Below are 22,532 nucleotides of genomic sequence, written 5' to 3'. Positions count from 1 at the left end.
AAGGAGAATACCACAGAACCATCTCATTCAATCACAGTAGGAGAATAACACAGATTATTTAACATCCAGGAATACTCATGGTAGGTGGCCCTGTTATCCCTAACCCAAAGAAAAGGAGTGAGAGAGATCAATGCAGCCTCTGGTGATGAAGCAAGGACTCTTCCCTTAACTGCACCCTTGAAATCATCAACAACATACGTTGCCTATTTGGTTGTTTCCATACTTTAGCATTGCCACAATTTGTTATCCATATGGTCCATCTGTCATAGAGTGAATTTTTTTGCTAAGTTTTTCCACACTTTGTGGCGTCTAATATTCCAGCCACACTTGCCAAAGTTAGGCTTGGCAAAGTGTGGCTGGGAACCAAACAGGCCCAAATAAACAAATACATATCTGCATCTTTGGAAATTTTAATATTTCAAGAGAAATTTTTTTGTAAAGGAAAATTAGACACACACACACACACCAGAGGGCGAAATTGGGTATTCCTCAAGTTTTCCATTGGCACATTGTGAAGTACATGATTATAACATGGGTAGAAAAACTAAAACTCAAACTATTTATTCAACTGGGTCAAAGCTAGTGTGTACAGAATTGGGTCCAAGTGATCACTTGAGTACTTTGCCCATGACTTCCTCCAGGAACCACAATAACCTAGCAACCCACATAACTGCTAGCTCACTGAACCATTTTTCAAGCAGCCCCTGAAGCCACGTTCATGTTTCTAAGACCAGGTGTAATCCAAATAGGAGCCGGAAAGTTGGCACAAAGCTGAGGAGATACATGTTCTTCCTTGCTGTTATCATCCAAGTTGAGAATTCCCATATCACGTTGCTTATTCTTAAATCCCAATGTCCATAACGCATTATCGTCAGTAAAGTAGGCATGATTTGCCCTAAGAGACGGGTATTCTTCAGCACTGAGACAAAGCGATTGATTATGCCCAAGAAACAAAACATGGTCACGCAAGCAATTGATTTCCTTGAGTCCACTTTCCGCAGCTTCAACTTGATATATTCTGAATCCTGTAGTATTCCAAAACACAGATGCCCCAGGGTCAGGTTCTATATCATAATCCTCAAAGACTCTCCAAATGAGCAGAAGATCACCCCATGGAGCTTGAACAATGTACACGTACTCATGTTCATACTTCCTGGGTGTGCTTATAATCATCCTCATTGTGATCACAGGGCCACTAAGATCAAAAGTGCGAAGATCTCCTGTTTTGGACACAGCATACAACAGGCCATCCTTGTAAATGCAATCACAGTAGAGATCATGAGGTGGCAGCCAGGTCCATTTATCATCCCCTACCCTTGCAAAAGAGAGCCGGCGCAATGGATTATGGATGAGCACCACAATGTAGCTTCCCGTGGATGCATCAGGGAACACAAACGCCTTATATTGGAGTTTGTACCGCAGCTTGTCAAGAGCAAAGATCCACGATGAGTTACAACCACACATTCCAGTGTGCCATGAGAACTCATACTTGTGGAGAACGCCGTACTCGTCGAAGATGGGCTTCACCTGCTCGATTGTGATCACTGAAGGTAGAGCAATCTGTTCAGATGTGATCGGATTGACAAGATGCATCTCAGATCTCTCATCAACAGTAACCAACAAGCCATGAGAGGACCCGATCAAACACCTAGTGTGGATGGGTGGCTCTGGAAGAGTTAACTTGTATGATCTCTTTTCAGTGAAGCTGTAGAGGTAAGCAGAGCTATCACTTGCAGAAGTATAGAGGAGGCACGGCGTCTGCGACAGTTCATACTGCCCAAGGCTTCGTAGGCTGGTAAATGCAGAGTGCCAAGAGAGGCAGACGGCGCCAGCACGTATAAGGTCAGGCATTTCAAGTGTGGCGAAGATACCCATTAAGATGTCCTGAGGCAGCTCTGGCGATGTGCCCACCATAGTCTCAGTCAGTGGTTGATGAACATCTTTGCAGAATTTCTTCAGTGAACTGGGAGTGAAGCCTAGCAGCTTTGGCAAAACTCTGAAGACTAGGGAGCACAAATATGTCCAGTGTATAGCTAGACTCCCTAGGCTCATCATCGAGGTGACGCTACAGAGCTCCATCGGAGCAGGTCAGCTGGGTCTCTCTGCAAAGATATGGAACTTCGGCCAATCAGACAAATTTCTTCAGTATAATAACTGAGGGAAGGCAGACTCGTGGCTAAATTTCTTTACTAACTCCCTAAGTTGCAAAGGCCAGACCTGATGCTTGGACAAACCTGACAAATTTTCTTCAGACGAAAGGCAGGCTCCTGCCTATATACTCTAGATCACCAATCGAGGGAAGACTCCTAATTCGAAGAGGTGAAGCAAATCCGAGTCCAAATCGCGATACGGATATCAAAGATCCGGACTTCTGGTTACTCGCTAACGGAATTGCGCTCCGTTTCTTCTCCGAATTCTGCCCTTGCAAGCTAGGGGCTAGAGGAGGAGCCCTAACCGGCAGCAGGCGAGATGACGGGATTAATCCCCCTGGGGAAGGAAGGGGGAGGAGCCGACTACGTTTAAGGCGAGCTGCTGCGAGGAGCAAGCTGGCTTCCGCCGCCGTTCGAAACGGTGGCGACGTGAGGTGACCTTGGAGGTTAGTGCAAGTGGTGGACCGGGTGGAGAAGGCAACAGAACTTAAGTGGTTGTTTGGATAAGCACAAGACGAGAAGAAAACAAACTTAAGCATTAAGGCTTAGTTTGGCAACAAAGTTTCTCTAAAACTGAAGTATTATAAAACTAAAGTATTTATGTGCATGGAGAAAAATACTGCAGTTTCATGAGACCGTAGTATTTTTCAGTTTTGGCAAAAACTACAAGGTATTTGGCAAGTGTTATTTTACTATCCCTTTGATTGACGTTTGACCATCAGACGTCTACACATGGTTATTGCGTCAGTTGCTCAAGCATTCGAACCTCAGCCCTAGCTAGCTACCTAGAACAAGTAATTACATTATATACTTCGGCAAGAAAATTCAAAATAGTGCTTCAAGCAAAAGACTTGAAATACGTTTGTACTTGCAGTACAAAATATTGTGAGGCATAGATGAACAAAAGGCATCAGAGGTAGCAGATTCCGTGCAAGCATGCATAAACTAAGGAACGATTCCATCAGACTAGTCACAGTGCATAGTATCATATAAAAGTATCGTGCGTATGATACTACTAGATGTTACTATCTCTACAATGCATGGTATCATATACTAGTATCATAGTCTCCATATATTAATTGTTTTGTACAATCTCAATGCAAATATATGTACAAGATTTACTTGACATTAATTTTTCTAGTAGTATGTGCTATGATACAGTATCTACCTATGATACTAGTACCCTCTCTCTCATCCTTAATTGCACTCCACATCAGCATTTTGCATGCATGGAATGCATGATACTAACTATGATATTCCCATTGTGGGTAGTCTCAGCGGGAACGTTTTCATTGTTCTCCGTTTCAGAAAAAAGTGGTCCAAGCCTGTTTATTTAATACTTCAAAGATACTACAGTTTGAGAGATACTAAAGTATTAATACTGCAATTTTTAGCCATAGCCAAACACATCAAAGTATTTGAAACTGTAGTATTTTTGAAAACTGTGGTATTGCTCAAATACTATAAAAAAACTTTGCTACCAAACGCAGTCTAAGCTCAAAATTTGTATTGATTTTTTCTTAATAATCATTGTTAGTTTTTTGTTTTTTTTTTTTTTGAAAACCATCATTGTCAGTTTGACACAAGGCGAAAGGGATTAGCTGAATAGATCCACCCAAACAGTAGGGTCTACCTACTTTCAGGGTGAAATGACTGAAAAAATAATGGAACTTTATCAGTTGGGCTTATTAATCGGTCTCCCAAATAAAAAGACAATATAGTCCAAAAGACTTGAAATGGTTGAATGTCTTTATCCCGATAGCATTTTGGGGACCGGCGGCTAAAATTGGCTCACACCGGCGGGCCTCAAAAGGCGCCGACTAGTTTTCGAGCTTGATAGAAGCGTCGGCAACCCCGTGTCAGGCCCTTCGCAAAGGGTGTGAAGCGGGCGCGCAGGCGGCCCTCCGTGGTGGTGATGACCCACAAGTATAGGGGATCGCAACAGTCTTCGCGGGAAGTAAATCCCAATTTATTGATTCGACACAAGGGGAGACAAAGAATACTTGAAAGCCTTAATAGCGGAGTTGTCAATTCAGCTGCACCTGGAAACAGACTTGCTCGCAAGAGTTTATTAGTAGTAACGATTTTATAAGCGATAGTGATAGTGAAATAACATTGACGACGAGTAACAAAGACAGCAACAGTGATTATAGTAAACAGCAGGATTAAAAATACTATAGGCACAGGGATGGATGAACGGGCGTTGCATGGATGAGAGAAACTCATGTAACAATCAAAGCAAGGGCATTTGCAGATAATAATAAAACGGTATCCAAGTACTAATCAATCAATAGGCATGTGTTCCAATTATAGTCGTACGTGCTCGCAATGAGAAACTTGCACAACATCTTTTGTCCTACCAGCCGGTGGCAGCCGGGCCTCTAGGGAAACTACTGGATATTAAGGTACTCCTTTTAATAGAATACCGGAGCAAAGCATTAACACTCCGTGAACACATGTGATCCTCACATCACTACCATTCCCTCCGGTTGTCCCGATTTCTGTCACTTCGGGGCCATTGGTTCCGGACAGCGACATGTGTATACAACTTGCAGGTAAGATCATAAACAACGAATATCTTCATGAATCAATAACATGTTCAGATCTGAGATCATGGCACTCGGGCCCTAGTGACAAGCATTAAGCATAACAAGTTGCAACAATATCATAAAAGTAACATCTACGGATACTAGGCACCATGCCCTAACAATCTTATGACTATTACATGACCAATCTCATCCAATCCCTACCATCTCCTTCAGCCTACAGCGGGGGAATTACTCACACATGGATGGGGAAACATGGCTGGTCGATGGAGAGGCGTCGGTGGTGATGGTGGCGATGATCTCCTCCAATTCCCCGTCCCGGCGGAGTGCCAGAACGGAGACTTCTGGTCCCGGAGATGGAGTTTCGCGATGTGGCGGCGTTCTGGAGGGTTTCTGGCGACTTCGACTTCTCCCCGTGCGTTTTTAGGTCAAAGGCAATAAGTAGTCCGAAAGAGGGCGTCGGGGGCCAGCCGAGGCCGCCACACACTACGGCCGCGCGGGCCCCTCCTGGGCCGCGTCGGCCTAGTGTGTGGGGCCCTCGTGCCCCCACCTGGCTTGCCCTTCTGGCTCCGCCAATATTCTGGGAAAATAGGACCTTCTGCATAAATTCCGAGGATTTTCCTGAAAGTTGGATTTCTGCACAAAAACGAGACACCAGAACAGTTCTGCTGAAAACAGCGTTAGTCCGTGTTAGTTGTATCCAAAATACACAAAGTAGAGGCAAAACAATAGCAAAAGTGTTCGGGAAAGTAGATACATTTTGGACGTATCAACTCCCCCCAAGCTTAGCTTATTGCTTATCCTCAAGCAATTCAGTTAACAACTGAGCGATAAAAGAATTTTCACGAACACATTTGTTCATATGATGTAAATATTCTCATGCTATGGCTAACACTTAGGCAGTTCATAATAAGATACATGCAAATAAGATCATCTAATAGCTATGTCAATCATGGAAAGGTACCAACAATTAATAATAAGCATCATGAATCATGTATATAAGCAGGATTGCAATGTTCATAAAAGAGTATGATAGAGTGGTATCTCGATTGCCCATATTTGATCAGCAAAACATAAATGCTCAGGCACCTCTGAAGTTCATAGAAAGACTAGAAATAGTGATTTGTCAAAGATAAAAGCATCAAAGTTATACCACAATCAATCATATTTTGAGACAAGCATATTACACTAAGAATGACAGTTGTGCTCTCAAGAAAGTACTCAAAGAAAGGATGGAGACTCAATGTAAAAGTAAAAGATTGACCCTTCGCAGAGGGAAGCAGGGATTAACATGTGCTAGAGCTTTTCATTTTTATAAAGACAGAAGTAAAATGGTTTTGAGAGGTGTTTGTTGTTGTCAACGAATGGTAATGGGCACTCTAACTACCTCATCAACCGGACTTTCAAGAGCGGCTCCCATGAAATTTTATTTTTGGGTGGCACTCCTTCCAACCTTGCATTCACAAACCATGGCTAACCGAATCCTCGGGTGCCTGCCAACAATCTCATACCATGAAGGAGTGCCTTTTTATTTTAGTTTTATTTAGATGACACTCCTCCCCACATTTGCCTTCTCAAGCCATGGCTAACCGAATCCTCGGGTGCCGACCAACAATCACACACCATGGAGGAGTGTCTATTTGTAAATTTATGAAAGTTAGTTAATTGGGGCTGGGAACCCCGTTGCCAGCTCTTTTTGCAAATTTATTGGATAAGTGGATGTGCCACTAGTCCATTGGTGAAAGTCCGTCCGGAGTAAATGACAAGATCGAAAGATAAACACCACATACTTCCTCATGAGCTATAAAACATTAACACAAATTGAGGAGCATTTTGAAGGTTTAAAGGTAGCACATGAAAATTTACTTGGAATGGTTTGAAATGCCATGCATAGGTATTTATGGTGGACACTTTGGAACAACTTGGTTTTCATGTGTTTGGAGGCACGAGCAGCGTTCCCGCTCAGTACAAGTGAAGGCTAGCAAAAGACTAGGGAGCGACAAATCAAGAGAGCAGTAACTGTCATAACATGCTTGCGGCAAAATAAATTAACTGAGTCATAAGAGTGATACAAGAACTCTGAAGCAATGTAAATCATTGAGGCTTAATTGACTTTTGTTCAGTCATATGCATACGTGAGCATGTGCCAAGTTAATTCAAACGAATTATTCAGAGGAGGATACCACAATATCATACCTATTTATGAATAAAACAATGCAAGCAAACATCCATGACATGCTACTCATATTAATAAATTGGAGCTTAACATGAGAGATCACTACTAGACTTTATTAAGTGACATATACCTCACATGAACCAACCAAGCATGCTCACATGGATGAGTATATGTACAAAAATGAAAACAAATAGAGTTCATACAAGCCTCTCACCACAATCAGATTGTCGTAGATCGTCATTATTGCCTTTTCACTTGTGTAGCTTGAATAATATGGAATGAAAACCACGCTCCAGCCACCGAAGACCATTGAACTCATAAAGAACTTTACAAAACCAAAGAAGAACAACAAATATTTTTGGTGTTTTCGAATTTGAAACAAGAACAAAAGGAAACAAAGCAAACAAAGCAAAATCTTTTTGGATTTTCTTATAGCAAACCAACGATAGCAAATAAAACAAAATGAAAGCAAGAAACCAAAATAACAAATGGTAAAGAGAAACAACAGAAATATTTTTGGTCTTTTTGTGTTTTAGGAAAGAAACAAAACAAAAACAAGAGAATGAAGACTAGAAGAAACACATAAAAGCAGGATGACAGAAATCTGCCAAAACCTGACAGCAGTACAGAAATCGATTTTTACAAAAATCTTCCGTTGCTCAGATCAAAAAGTGTTCAACTAATGAAAGTTAGATAACAACCTGGGGAACATGCACAAAAATTGGCAGCTCAAAATAACGTTCTGGCTGTGTGCACGAATTTTTCTAGTAACAGTCCAGAATCTGTTTTCAGGCAGCACCTCCCCAAATATCATCTCCCTCTCATTAGAAAACCACTCAAAGAAACTAAACAAGTATATACAAGTATCCAGCAACCATAATATGCAAAGAATGAGTGATGCCGGTATACCTCCCCCCAAGCTTAGGTTTTTGCCTAATTGGAGATCAACCCCAGCGAGGGTCAGGGTTCCACGCCGGCGAATCGTACATGGCGTGATCATAATAAGGTTCTTGTGCAGAAGAATAACGCGGAGGCTCCGTATAACCGTAATGTTGATGCGAGGAGCTTGCTGCATCGGATGACGAGTCGAGATGTTCCTCGGCCTCCTCCGTACCGCCTCTTGCCTGGTGGCCATCTCCTTCCAGGTATGCATTCAGTTCACCTTCTGTGACTGACCAATTCTTCCTCGAATCAAAGTTAAACAGAACAGGTGCAGGCAATCGTACTAACTTTTCAGTTTTCTTAGTGGTTCTCCAAGTTTTCTTATAAAATGTTATCTTGTAAAACAGGTTACTCAGGTTAGACGAGTCAGAAACAAATTCATGTTTAATCATGGAGACTATATCAAGTTTTTCTACGGAAAGCTGAATATCAAGATGATGAGGTTCTACACCATGCATAGCTAATAACCGAGAGGCGATGAGACCTCCACAAATTTCGCCCTTCTCACGGTTAGTGGCAAGTCTAGAAGCTATCAAAGCACCCAAATTATAGGTCTTATTACCTTGTAATGCAGCAGCTAGAAAAACTAAATCCTGGATAGATAATTTACTTCCATTCTTTCTAGCTAGAACGCACTTGGTGATGAAATAAGCAAAGTAACGAATAGCTGGGAATTGAATACTACTAATTTTACCACCGTCCTCTGAGAAGCTTCTTCCATCACAAATCATCTTGTAGAGATTCAAAAGCTCTTGCGGCGATCCCCTCATCTTCTCGCACGTTCCCCATCGCGGCACTCTAATGGCTGCACAGAAATCATTGAAAGGCAAATTGATAGTTTTATTATAAATTTTGTACCGAACCATGGGGTTGGATTGAGACCAATTGAATGCAAAATCCTGCACTACAGACATCGTCAATTTTGCATATTGGCATGGTTCACCAACAACAAAGTCATCCAACCCTGCACGAGAGATTAGACTTTGAACATCTTGCAAGATTCCTGCACTCCCCATAAAATCCACGCACGGGTAGTAAGCGGGGTATACTCCTTCTTCGCGGTGAACTCTCATAACCCGTTGCACCTCCAATTCTTGTTGGTTGAGTTGGTACCTACTCCTTTTCATTTTCTGAAATTTTTCAACAAACAATATAAAATTTGATTTGGTGACATATAATTGAGGGAAACTACCATAGGAACTTGCTAGAGTACTAATCATGCATCAAAACTAGTTTCTATCACTTAGAACAAGCATGCAAGCTCACTAAACATGTTACCTACAGCAGCAAAATATTCAAGATATACTCCACCAAACAAAATTCTACTTGGATAATTGAAGGAGTCACATACCGGAGAGCAAATGTGCCAAATTTCAGACAGAAATCTGGGCTGAGCAAAGAGATCGAGAAATCTGGAGCTCTTGAGCAAAAACACGAGTGAGAAGAACCTGGTGCGTGTTTTTTCGGGAGAGAGAAGAGAATGGGACGAAGAGATGCTGAAATGGGGCAAAGGGGAACCCACACACCAGGGTGGCGCGCCCCCCTTGCTGGCCGCGCCGGCCTGTGGGGTGCCACCCTGGGGTGCCCCACTGGTCATCCCCAGGTGCTCCCAGGTGCCTCGTCGAAAAATAGGACCAACAGTATAATTTTTGTGAATTTTTGAAAACTTTGAAAAATGCACATTTCTGGGTATTAAGTTTATTATTACTGGCTAGGAATTTTTTTGAAATCTCTAACTAACTAAGGAACTTTACAAAACAAGAGTGCTACAGCAAGTAGAACAAGTGGAGGAAGAAAGAGATGTTGTTTACCTCCTCTATGCATATAAAAAGTATTTGTTAACAAGGTTGATCAAGTCTTGCCACCAAATAAATTTTACATAGCATAAGAAGAAATAAACCTCAAATCAATCATGTTACCTTGAATTGTATTGATATGGATCCAATCACAAGAGTTTGATATTCTTCTTTAGGCTCATATATAGGACAATCGATAGTTCCAACTTTGATAGTTCTCACATTTGAAATAGTTTTAACTCCACATACTTTATCAATCCTCTTGGGGAAATAGACAGTGTGCTCCCTATCATCAACATTGAAAGTAACCTTTCCTTTATTGCAATCAATAACAGCCCCTGCGGTGTTAAGAAAAGGTCTCCCAAGAATAATCGACATATTATCATCTTCAGGCATTTCCAACACAACAAAATCAGTTAATATCAAGCAGTTATTAGTAACTTGAACAGGAACATCCTCACATATACCAACAGGAATAGCAGTAGATTTATCAGCCATTTGCAAAGATATATCAGTCGGTATCAACTTATCCAAATAAAGTCTCTTATAAAGAGAAAAAGGCATCACACTAACTCCCGCTCCCAAATCACATAGAGCAGTTCTAACATAATTATTCTTAATTGAACAAGGAATAGTTGGAATACCTGGGTCGCCAAGCTTCTTTGGAACCTTACCATTGAAAGAGTAATTAGCAAGCATAGTGGAAATCTCCTCATTAGGAATTTTCCTTTTGTTAGTGACAATATCTTTCATATACTTTGAATAAGGAGGCAATTTAATAGCATCAGTCAAAGGGATTTGCAAGAATAAAGGTTTCATCCAATCACAAAATTTATTATAGTGTTCTTCTTCCTTTGATTTTAATTTCTTAGCAGGAAAAGGCATTTGCTTTTGAACCCAAGGTTCTCTTTCATTACCATGTTTCTCAGCAATAAAATCTTCTTTAGTGTACTTTTTATTTTTAGCATGATTTTCAGGTTCTTCTTCAACCTCTTCTTTATCAGGAGTATCATTCTTATCATTATCTTTATCATGTTCATTACCACTTTCAGTTTCAGCATCAGAAATAGAAATACTATTAGGATCATTAATAGGTTCAGAGGATTCTACAACATTCTTATGTTTCTTCTTCTTTTTCTTAGATGGAGCACTAGTTTTAGTTTGTTGAGAATCTTGTTCAACTCTTTTGGGATGCCCCTCAGGATATAGAGGTCCTGGGTAGAAACACCACCTCTAGTTGTTACTTCATAAGCATGTTTTTCTTTAGAATTATTTCCCAACAAGTCATTTTGCACTTTAGTGAGTTGATCAATTTGAGTTTGAACCATATGAAAATGTTTAACAAGCATCTTAACATCATTGGAGGTTCTCTCCACAATATCATGCAATTCACTAATAGCTCGAGAATTTTCCATTAAATGATTCTCTACTCTCATATTAAAATTTTCTTGCTTAACAATATAATTATCAAACTCATCTAAACATTGTGCAGGAGGTTTCGAATACGGAATATCTTCCCTAGTAAAGCGTTGAAGAGAGTGTACCTCAATCATGGATGAAGGGGGAGTTATCTTACATAAATCTTCTATAGGAGGTAAATTCTTCACATCTTCAGGTTTAATACCCTTCTCCTTAAGAGACTTCTTGGCTTCCCTCATATCTTCATCATTTAATTTAATCATACCCCTCTTCTTCAATATCGGTGTCGGGGTTGGTTCAGGTGTAGACCAATCATCATGATTCCGGCCTATTTTAGCCAATAATTCTTCAGCATCGTCTCGAGTTCTTTTCCTGAAAACACAACCAGCACAACTATCCAGGTATGCCCTAGACTCAATGGTTAGTCCACTATAAAATATATCAAGTAAATCATGCTTTTCCAAATCATGTTCAGGCCGAGCTCTAATAAGAGAGCAAAATCTCGCCCAAGCTTCAGGCAATTTCTCTCCATCTTCCTGGTCAAAATTATAAATTCTCTGCAAAGCAATATGTTGAGCACTAGCAGGAAAGTATTTCCGGAAGAAAACATCAAGCAATTCTTTTGGACTTTTAATAGAATCAGGTGGCAAACTATTATACCAAGTTTTAGCGTCATCCTTTAATGAGAATGGAAAGATTTTAGCAACAAAGTAAGTACGCTTCTTAACATCATCAGAAAACAAGCTACTCAGAGTAGATAGCTCAATCATGTGTTCAACACACTTTCTTTTTCAGTACCACAAAAGGGTGTTTTCTCAACAATAGCTATATGAGATAGATCAAGAGAAAAATCATAATCTTTATCCTTAATGTTTATAGGAGATGTGGCAAATTTAGGATCAGGAGACAGTTTATATCTAACGACATGTTACGCAAGCAAGTTTTTAATTTTTCTTGCATCAGTAGTAGCATTGCATTTTTCAATAAAATCATCATCAAGTTCCACATAATCTTCATCAAGATCATCACTAGAATATTCAACAGACTCAGGTGAATTAACAGGTGTAGCAGCATTTTCATTAGGAGTTTCAGTATTTTCAATTTGTCTAGACCTAGCAATTGTAGCATCTAGAAAAGATCCTAACGAACCATCATTATCAAGCACAGCAGAAGCATCATCAAAATTATAAGAAGAGTTTTCAGATTCAGCAGAAGTACCAGCATTTGAAGCTTGTGGTGGTGAAACAAGTTTACTTATCACAGATGGTGAATCAAGAGCAGCAGAGGTACTAAGAGTTGTACCTTTTCTTGTAGTGGATGGTAATATGGTGACCTTAGTATCGCGAGGTTTACCCATGATGGAGAATTTGCAGCGAACAATACCAATCCAAGTGAACTTCCAAATAAAGCTATGCTCCCCGGCAACGGCGCCAGAAAATAGTCTTGATGACCCACAAGTATAGGGGATCGCAACAGTCTTCGCGGGAAGTAAATCCCAATTTATTGATTCGACACAAGGGGAGACAAAGAATACTTGAAAGCCTTAACAGCGGAGTTGTCAATTCAGCTGCACCTGGAAACAGACTTGCTCGCAAGAGTTTATCAAGAGTAACAGTTTATAGCAGATGGCGATGGTGAAATAACAGCAGCAGAGTAACAAAGACAGCAACAGTGATTATAGTAAACAGCAGGATTAAAAATACTGTAGGCACAGGGATGGATGAACGGGCGTTGCATGGATGAGAGAAACTCATGTAACAATCAAAGCAAGGGCATTTGCAGATAATAATAAAACGGTATCCAAGTACTAATCAATCAATAGGCATGTGTTCCAATTATAGTCGTACGTGCTCGCAATGAGAAACTTGCACAACATCTTTTGTCCTACCAGCCGGTGGCAGCCGGGCCTAAAGGGAAACTACTGGATATTAAGGTACTCCTTTTAATAGAATACCGGAGCAAAGCATTAACACTCCGTGAACACATGTGATCCTCACATCACTACCATTCCCTCCGGTTGTCCCGATTTCTGTCACTTCGAGGCCATTGGTTCCGGACAGCGACATGTGTATACAACTTGCAGGTAAGATCATAAACAACGAATATCTTCATGAATCAATAACATGTTCAGATCTGAGATCATGGCACTTGGGCCCTAGTGACAAGCATTAAGCATAACAAGTTGCAACAATATCATAAAAGTAACATCTACGGATACTAGGCACCATGCCCTAACAATCTTATGACTATTACATGACCAATCTCATCCAATCCCTACCATCCCCTTCAGCCTACAGCGGGGGAATTACTCACACATGGATGGGGGAAACATGGCTGGTCGATGGAGAGGCGTCGGTGGTGATGGTGGCGATGATCTCCTCCAATTCCCCGTCCCGGCGGAGTGCCAGAACGGAGACTTCTGGTCCCCGAGATGGAGTTTCGCGATGTGGCGGCGTTCTGGAGGGTTTCTGGCGACTTCGACTTCTCCCTGTGCGTTTTTAGGTCAAAGGCAATAAGTAGTCCGAAAGAGGGCGTCGGGGGCCAGCCGAGGCCGCCACACACTAGGGCCGCGCGGGCCCCTCCTGGGCCGCGCCGGCCTAGTGTGTGGGGCCCTCGTGCCCCCACCTGGCTTGCCCTTCTGGCTCCGCCAATATTCTGGGAAAATAGGACCTTCTGCATAAATTCCGAGGATTTTCCTGAAAGTTGGATTTCTGCACAAAAACGAGACACCAGAACAGTTCTGCTGAAAACAGCGTTAGTCCGTGTTAGTTGTATCCAAAATACACAAATTAGAGGCAAAACAATAGCAAAAGTGTTCGAGATAGTAGATACGTTTTGGACGTATCAGGTGGCGACGGCCCGGAGGAATTCCCCAGGCAGCACTTCATCCTGGGCCACTCCGTCGAAGAGGACTACCGACAAATCACGCTCGCACCGTGGCAGGCGGCGGTGTGGAACGCCAGGGACCACGGCGAGAACTTCGTCAACCTCGCCGGTCCTTCTGAACCGCCGGCATCAAAGGAGGAGGACGACTGGTCCTTCGACTTCTCCGACAGCGACGGCGATGGCAGCGGCGATGACGCGGGCAACCTCGACTTTAGCGCCTTCAACACACCCTGCCGCTAGTTTTGTTTAGTTTTTACTTTTGTATAAAGGGATGCCGTAGGGGGGGTGTGGAAACACCAACCCCAAATGAAGGATGTTGAACCAGCACCCCTCGTACGGCAGCGCTGGTGGAGATGCTCTTAGGTTAACTTCCCATCATGATCTAGTACTACATTTAGGGTGTGTTTGGTAGCCTGTGCCACCTCAGAATAACTATCTCCCCTCATACAAGATGACCTCATACATGCCCAACTGAGATTTGTTGCTTGTTTGGTAGTCTGTATCAGTTGAGAGATGGTGAGTTCAGATGTTGTTTGGCGTAGGTTGTATGTGTTGAGACGTGCTGGGTCAAAAAAAATACACAACAGTCCTTGAGCAGAAAAATAAAAAGCAATCAGGTCCTTTCTCCTTCAAGACAACCTAATGGCCGAGCGTCCTGGCCCGATGCGGCCGACCTGGCGGCGCGTCCTGGCCGATCTGCGGCAACCTGGCGGCGCGTCCTGGCGGCGTGCTCGCGGCGCACTGGAGGCGCGTCAAGGAGGCGTCCGGGCGGCGCGTTCTGGCCGGTGCGTCGCGTCCTGGCCGGTGTAGCGTACTGGCGGCGATTCCCGGCGGTTGGCGGCGCGTCGAGGCGGCGGCGTGGCGGCCCTTCGTTTTGCTCCTGCTCGGCCGACGGGAGAGGAGAACGGGAGGGAGGCGGCGGCGTGGCTCTCTGCTCCTGGAAGGCCGACGGGAGAGGAGAAGGCTTGGGCGCGTGAGGAAGGTGGCCGGGGCGGGAGAGGAGGTTGGGGGAAAATGAGGGAGAGAGAGAGGTGGGGGTGAGGGTCTGGGGGTCCATCGGGGCATGCTACAGTGCTCTGCGGGATGTGCTCAGCCTGGGCGAGTTGTGAAGCTCGATTTGAGCTTCGCAACCCGGCCTGGCTGAGAGGCTGTTTTCGTATGAGTTCGCCAGTGCTGAGATGAACCGACCCAGTCTAACAAACAACATTTTGTTGGTTGGGCTAGGATGAGAGGAGAATTTCTGGGTTCGGCCGGGCTACCAAACACACCCTTAGATTCAATAGGCCCAGTTCATCCAAGAAGCGCATGATCCGCTCCCCTCCTGCAGTGCGCCTAAAGTAATGACCCGGAGAAGCCAAGAACTGTGAAATGTCTTCCTTTCAAAAATAATTGCGAAATGTCCAACCACTGAAGCAGATCAAACACACCACGACGTAACAAAAGCTACAAAACAAGCTGGTACATTGCCAGTTCCCTCATAACTTCATGACAATTTATACAAGAAGAATAACAAGGTGATAAGCATTCCCATTAGGACGAAACAACATCAGTGCGTCTTTACTAAATAAGAAGGGAGGGTTTCTGATACAAGCTACATGCCCCAGAAGAGGCACTAATAAGGTTACGGCTGCAAACGCACTCACGTTCAGATGGTTCAGAACTCCTGTGCTATATGGAGTAGCTCCTTAGATTCTAATCTCCGAGGTCGACAGTTAAAACACTTTCCTCTTCAGACGGTTTTCTGAACGCGGGGTGCTGCTCGAGTCAGGTTGTTCGTCTGCGCTCAAATCAGCATCGCTGTCATCATCTGGATCTTCCAAACCAAGGTTCAAGTTTAGCTCGGTGCTGCCACTTTTTCTGGTAGGGTTCTGCGGCAAAGCCTGCAAGAGGATACTGAGACATATGAGTTTTATCACTCTAGTACGTAGAATGTAGTACGCGATTTATCTCTCTGGTAAGTAGAGCGTCATATTGATAAACGTAAAACTGAAACTGATGACGCGCAAGGAAAAAATAACTTAAGAGGTGCATTCTGAATTTCCTGTGCAAATGATTGATGGGGTCCTTGCTCAGTTACTTGCATAAGGGAAAAAGGGTTACCACAATAGATCTAACAAATGAACTCAACAGTAGACTGTTACAGGGAGCTTCCAAATGAAATGATTGAAAATTTATAACTTGATGTATCAATTCGGTCTATTCAGCTATATCTGTTTCCCAAATAAAAGATGAGCTGATTCAAAATAGATCAAATAACTGAAGTCGTCCATTTGGCAAATTTCCCTACTACCATCCATTATACAATCAGATGATGAATCTGCATCCTTAGCCTTACTCTCACCCTGGATTTTTTGCATCTTCATCGAGCAACTAGATTTCCTAGATAGGCATTGATGACAGTCTCTCTCAGTGCACACACACAGTTCTAGAGAAACTGAGTGCATCAGCTAGATTGAAGCCTCTAAATAAAGCCAACCTGAAGCTCAACATCACTGACAATGACTACAGGAACAAACTAAAAGAGCATTAAGTCCTACCAAAAAATTGGTTGCATCCACAAGAGACTATCAGATGTCCCCAACAATTGTAAAGCATCGAAAGAAGTCTTTCTAAATCCTGGACTATGATGCCTGGTCTGATTTGAACTAAGAACTTCCAAAACCATGCAACATGAACCCGATCTCCTTTTTGGACACTATTTTTGCATTTCGGGGTTTCAAATAGTGTGAAATAATCGTAGATGTAGGAAATGCTAGGTATTTCAAGTTTAATGTAGAACTGTTTTAGAAAGCTCAGGGTTTAATATAGACGGTTTCATAATTTGGGTTCAAATCGGACCAAGCAAACTAGACTTCTTTTTTTCAAAACATGTCTGATTACAGGTGTCACGAACTAAAATAAAGATAAGAAAACCAGGTAATCAACCAATGGCCTTCAGTTTAACTATCAGTGCAACTACTAAATAGACTAATTGAGGAACCCCACTAATAATCCTCAAATTTCTGACCACAAGGCTAAACCTTGAGGCAGATTCACAGAAAAATCACTCAGAAATCTCCACAATTGGTGAACCACCACCACCACCCATCTTGAATGAGTGTTACTGAAATTGCAAGGCCTAGTACTATCATCAACTCAAATCTAGCAAATCCTACAATGGTTCCGCCCCAAAACCCTAGCGCAATCCAAGCTGAAGTAGAATGCCAAATCCTACATCTACCATCGTCCGGACACCGGTTGTTGGTACCAAAGTCATCCAAGAAGAATACGCGTGACCCTATCCCATCCTACATTGCGCCTAAAACTATGACCGGGGAGAAGCCAAGAACTGCGACATTGTCCGACCTCCGAGAGCAGATCGAACCAACAAGGGCGCAACGAAGCATCCATACAGCCGAAAAGACCTAATCCTTGGAGCTCGAGCAGCCTTACCGGAACGTATCGCCGCCTGGTGGCGGCCGCGGCGACCTCCTTGCCGGTACCGTTACCGTCGTCGGCGCCGGCGCCGTTCACCGGCGCCCACTTGAGCAGCACCATCTTGTTGCCCCTGGGGCACCCAATGGGGCCCATACCGGCGGAGGCGGATCCCGCGCCACCGCCGCCGCCGCCGCTGGCCCCGCCAGCGAGTGGGGCCCACGCCTTGCGCCACTTCCTGACGGTCCCGCTGAAGGAGGCGTTGCTGCTGCCGACGGGGCCGTACCGCGTGGAGGAGCGGCTGAGGCGGGCGCCCACGGCGTCCATCTTCAGGGCGCAAGCGGCGGCGGTGGCGGCGGCGGCTGTCCTCCGGCGAGGCGGATAGAGAGTTGGGTGCAGTGCAGGGGCTTGGTCCTCCGGCTGATTGGCGAACTCTGGAGAGGTCGAGAGCGTAGGGGCAAGGTCCTCGTGTGGCTAAGAGCATCTCCACTCGTCCCCCCGAACAGGCCCCCGGCGAGCGTTTTTTCCATCCGGACGGCGTAATTCGGCCCAGTCGCGCCCCCGGTTCCTCGTTTTCGTCCGGATTTGGGCCTAAATCCATCCGGCGATCCCACGACATCCCCGGCCCCCCGGGGAGCGCTCGGGGACTCCGGACGAAGCGAAAGCGCGCGTGGCCCCAACTTGTCGGCGACAATGGCCTCCGATCTACGGCAAAACCCTCGTCTTCCCGATCTACGGCAAAACCCTCGTCTTCCCGATCTACGGCAAAACCCTCGTCTTCCCGATCTACGGCAATACCCTCGTCGAACGAAAGCTTTGAACTCTCAATTGGTGCAACATAGATAGATTATATATATATTTCGAATATAATTCGAATAAACATAAGAATTACATATAAAAACTTTAAAACTAAACTACTTCTTCTTCTTCTTAGAAGGCCCCGCCTCATCGTCGTCGCGGCGACGCTTCCGGCTCGCCACCTCCTCGTCGGAGGAAGTTGAGTCCTCGTCGTCGTCCTCATCTTCGTCCTCCTCCTCCTGCTCCTCCTCCTGCTCCTGCTCCTCCTCCTCTTCCTCGGCCTCTTCCTCGGCCTGCTCCACGGCCTCTTCGTCCTCCTCCTCGTCGTCCAACTCGTCCTCGCTGGCCGGCGGGGGGGAATCGTCGGCCGGACGATGCGAGTGGATCCCACCAATGGCGCCATCCAGGCGGCTTCCCCTCGCTGTCGGTGTCCGATGGCCAAGAGATATCGCTCATGGTTGACGGAGGATGGTGACGAGAGAACAGATGAATGGCGTCGCCCGTCGAAAACCGTATATGTAGGTCTCTCGACGACAGAGAGCGCCGGTTGCTCTTCCCCGGAGTTCGTGCTCCATTACGGCGGTTCTCGCATCGAGGCCACTTCGACCGTTCCCGACGAGTCGTTCCGGCTCTCCAGTCCACTTCGCGACGGTTCAATGCGTCGAGGGAACTCCGACGATTGCCCTTCCCGGTGACTGCGCCGTCGCTATGCACGCGGTGGGTGCGCGTCCATGGGCTCGCGGCTGGGAAAATGGGCCTCCCCAGGCCAAAAACTACATCCATCCGGCGCTAAATTTCGCCGGATTTGGGCGTGGGGAGCCCAAACGAGTGGGGATGCTCTAAGGGTTGCCAGCCGTTTGGTTTGGAGGATGAAAGAGGCCGAGCATAACTAGATTTGACAAGGGCGAGTTTGGTAGCCCGTGTTCCTTCCAAACAGGTCCTCGTGTTGCAAAAAAATTGTGTGTTTGGACTCCTAAGCCAGGGTAGGAAAGTATGCTTGATTCAGCTATTTTTCTAGATGCATGTGTTAGTCGTGTGAAACTAAAATCGCCGGCTCTGTTTCACGGCATTGTCACCTCCTCTCTTCTATCACCTCCCAGCAAAACACCCTCGTTTTTTGCTCCCTATGATGATGGAATGATGGTGGTGTGATATGCTTAGGGTCACCACTAAAGAGAAGAGGTGATTGAATCGTTGGTTGTGTTCATTCCATCAAAAGCGCCGTACGAGGTCAACCATTTTTTTCTCGCTCACCTTCGAAACGTTCTTTTCTTTCGCTCGCCCCTCCTCCCCAAAAGAAACTATCCCAATGAACTATTTCCTCCATGTCAAAATAATTCCCCAAAATTGGATGTATTTATATACTAAACTATGTCTAGATACATTCATTTTAAGCCAATTATTTTAACCGAAGGAAGTATCATATTTTAAATAAAAAAAATCATAGTTTCTCCTCACATCTCCACGATCTAACAGTGGCTCAAGATCGATGCGACAACAGTGGGTATCAAGGGCGACGAAGGTAGGACATTAAGAGCATCTCTAACAGTTACATCATCAAAAAAATGGTGATGTAAGCTGATATACATCGCATTGCAATTATTTTACATCACGAAAATATCCGCGTACAACAGACAATGTATAACACAATGTGATGTCAAATATGTCACATCTGCACCAAATTCTTCTTCTTCGATAGTTCAAACTTCAAATTGAACAACTGAAACTTAATTTCTAATACTTAAAATTTAATTCAAACACTTCTAATTCATTAGATAGATTCGATACTTCCAAATTCAACTTCGACACGATAAAAAACTAAAATAGGACACCTGGAAGAAATGAAGGTTTTACATCCTTAAGCATGGGCTTGGTTAAATGAATTGGATCCTAAGACCTAGGTTAGGCTTTTCAGAGTGACTTACCAAACCGTGATATCCTCGTAAACAACAACTGTGAAGTTTTCAACTAGTAAGTTTGCAGCAAAACATTTTGTACGTCTATCCTTGTAATTGCATAATCGTAACAAGGTTTCATTGTATTTGGTCTATATCCTAGAAGCTGGAGAACTTCATGTTATGTCTATGTTTGAAAGAATCAAGGGCCGGATCATGAGTGGAAATTGCATCAAGCAGAAGGAGGAGGAGAAGTGGCCAGGTGTTGTCTGCCCTAAGATAAAGAAAAGAGTTTTGAAGAATGTGGAGCTATCCAGGAAGGATTGCATTGATCCACTCAGTCTATTCAATTGACATGCATGGGTGGCATATGGCAACATTGTTTATCCATGCAAAGACAAGTCCCACTAATGGGAGGCTTACCATTCTACCGCCATCATACAAGAAACATGTGGGTAGACCAAGAAAATATAGAATAAAGGCACTTGGTGAAGTGGATTGCAGAGGAGGAGGCAAAAGAATGAGCAGGCATGGGGTAATAATTCACTGCAGTCATTGCGATGGACCTGATCATAAAAAAATGGATGTTCTTGGTTCAAAAATGGACTGCCAGCACCTGATCAACCATAGAGGAATAATCCTCCTCCTACACAACATGTGTTGATGCCCAAAAGTATAGGGGTCGCTAAAATCTTCGATGGAAAGTATTACCCATATTTATAGTTTGACTCAAGGGGAACACAAGAATATCAATAAGACTTTAGCAATTGAGATGTCACTCTCAATCACACATGTATATCAATAAACTCACAAAGCAAGTGGTGATTTTATAGCAGTTGATTCAAAGCAATAGAATAATAGTAGCAAATTTCCAGTTTTCACCGGAAGTAGAGATGTTTAACTTTCAAGAACTAAAAGCGTAGGCATGAGGTGTTAGCGGGGTGTTTCATGAATGATATTGATCATATAATGTAATCCTAATAACATAGAATCTATCTCTAATTCAGTTGTGTGTAGGTGTGTGATCCAAATAAAGCTATGCATACTAACAAAGAGAATTTGCATGACATCTTTTATCCTGCCCGTCCATTTTAGCACGGCCAACTTGGAACTACATGCAATTAAGGATGATCTATCCTTTCGAATAGCCCAGAACAAAGCATTCAACTTCATGAACACACAATATCCTCGAACTATCACATATTTCCCTTCTTTTCCCTAATTGTCACTTTAGGGATTCACAGGTTCAAGATAATAATAAGCAATACACCATGCAGATAAATACCAAACTCATATATATGATGGAGCAATATAGGTTTAGTATTGAAACATGTCACTCGGGCCCTACTAACAAGCATTAAACATAGCAAAGGTGTACAAACACTTATACGTGAATATCCTCAAGACAAACACCTCACATCTCGATACATATGGCTGATTACATGATCAATCTCATCCAATCCTCCTCCACCTCTTATATCTATAGAGAACTACTCACTCATGGTGATGGAGAGTGAGCACATGGTTGTTGGTGATGACGTTGGTGGCGGTGATGATGTGTAGGGTTTGTTGCATGGAAAACAAAAAAATTCTACCGCAAAGACGAATAAATCCAAGATCCAATCTATGGAAAAGCCAAGATCTAATCTATGAGATCGGAGCAGTGAGAAAGAAGAGAGACTAACCCTCGAAGATCCAAAGCCTTAACGACATCAGATCTCGTGGTTGATGTAGACGATCGTTCCGTTGCTGCAATCCGGCAGCACTTTCGTACTCGGTCACACGTACGGTGTCGATGACGTCCTTCCTCGCCCCATTCCAGCGGGCAGCGGAGGTGGTAGATCCCCTCGGAATCCCAGCAGCGCGAAGGCGTGGTGGTGGTGGTGGTGGAGGAGAAGATCTCGCAGGGCTTCACCAAGCCGGTGCAAGAATATTGAGGAGGAGGAGAGGTGGCGGCTAGGGTTGGAGGAGAGGGGTAGGCTACGCCCCCTGCCCCTTCCCTCTTTATATAGAGGGAGGTCCGGCCAGGGTTGCCTTGGCCCCTCCTCCAAGCCCTAGGGCCGGCGCACCAAGAGAGAGGAGGGAAACTTACCCCCCGAGTCTTCCCCTTTAGGGTTTATCCAAAACCCTAGGGGGTTGGCCGGCCTGGGCTTTGAGGCTGTGGTGCGTGATACGTCTCCAACGTATCTATAATTTCTTATGTTCCATGCTAGTTTTATGACAATACCTACATGTTGTATTCACACTTTATAATGTTTTTATGCATTTTCTGGGACTAAGAGCATCTCCACTCGTCCCCCCGACGAGGCCCCCGAGCGACGTTTTTTCCATCCGGACGGCGAAATTCGGCCCAGTCGCGCCCCCGGTTCCTCGTTTTCGTCCGGATTTGGCCCTTAATCCATCCGGCGAGCCCACGCCACCCCCGGCCCCCCGGGGCGCGCTCGGGGACTCCGGACGAAAGATTTTGGCGCGAAACGGCGTGTGGACCCGTGTAGTCGGCGACTGGAAAA

General features: G+C 44.2%; 2 protein-coding genes across 3 annotated transcripts; both read right to left on the bottom strand.

The window, feature by feature from the left end:
* Positions 1-483: 483 nt before the first annotated feature.
* LOC127300553 (probable F-box protein At4g22165) lies at positions 484-2,636 on the bottom strand. 2 transcript variants are annotated; one of them, XM_051330682.2, is made up of 2 exons: positions 2,218-2,636; positions 484-2,102 (listed from the first exon to the last, which is right to left on the bottom strand). In XM_051330682.2, exon 2 carries the CDS (start codon positions 2,077-2,079, stop codon positions 694-696), a length of 1,386 nt encoding a protein of 461 aa, XP_051186642.1. In that variant the 5' UTR covers positions 2,080-2,102; positions 2,218-2,636; the 3' UTR covers positions 484-693. The 2 variants fall into 2 exon arrangements, with proteins under 2 accessions (XP_051186642.1, XP_051186641.1); XM_051330681.2 differs by having other exon boundaries at positions 2,235-2,636.
* Positions 2,637-15,349: 12,713 nt separating this feature from the next.
* Positions 15,350-17,803, bottom strand: LOC127300552 (uncharacterized). The gene is made up of 2 exons (XM_051330680.2): positions 17,348-17,803; positions 15,350-15,795 (listed from the first exon to the last, which is right to left on the bottom strand). Exons 1-2 carry the CDS (start codon positions 17,654-17,656, stop codon positions 15,628-15,630), a joined length of 477 nt encoding a protein of 158 aa, XP_051186640.1. The 5' UTR covers positions 17,657-17,803; the 3' UTR covers positions 15,350-15,627.
* Positions 17,804-22,532: the final 4,729 nt, after the last annotated feature.

The sequence above is a fragment of the Lolium perenne genome, chromosome 5 (assembly GCF_019359855.2).
Source record: "Lolium perenne isolate Kyuss_39 chromosome 5, Kyuss_2.0, whole genome shotgun sequence".
Lineage (NCBI taxonomy): Eukaryota > Viridiplantae > Streptophyta > Magnoliopsida > Poales > Poaceae > Lolium > Lolium perenne.
This window is presented reverse-complemented; position numbering and strand designations above follow the sequence as displayed.

Coding starts and splice junctions, on each gene's coding strand:
- LOC127300552 (XM_051330680.2), bottom strand. CDS start 17,656: ATGGACGCCGTGGGCGCCCGCCTCAGCCGCTCCTCCACGCGGTACGGC. Junction 15,796..17,347: donor CCAGGCGGCGATACGTTCCG/GTAAGGCTGCTC, acceptor ATCCTCTTGCAG/GCTTTGCCGCAGAACCCTAC.
- LOC127300553 (XM_051330682.2), bottom strand. CDS start 2,079: ATGGAGCTCTGTAGCGTCACCTCGATGATGAGCCTAGGGAGTCTAGCT.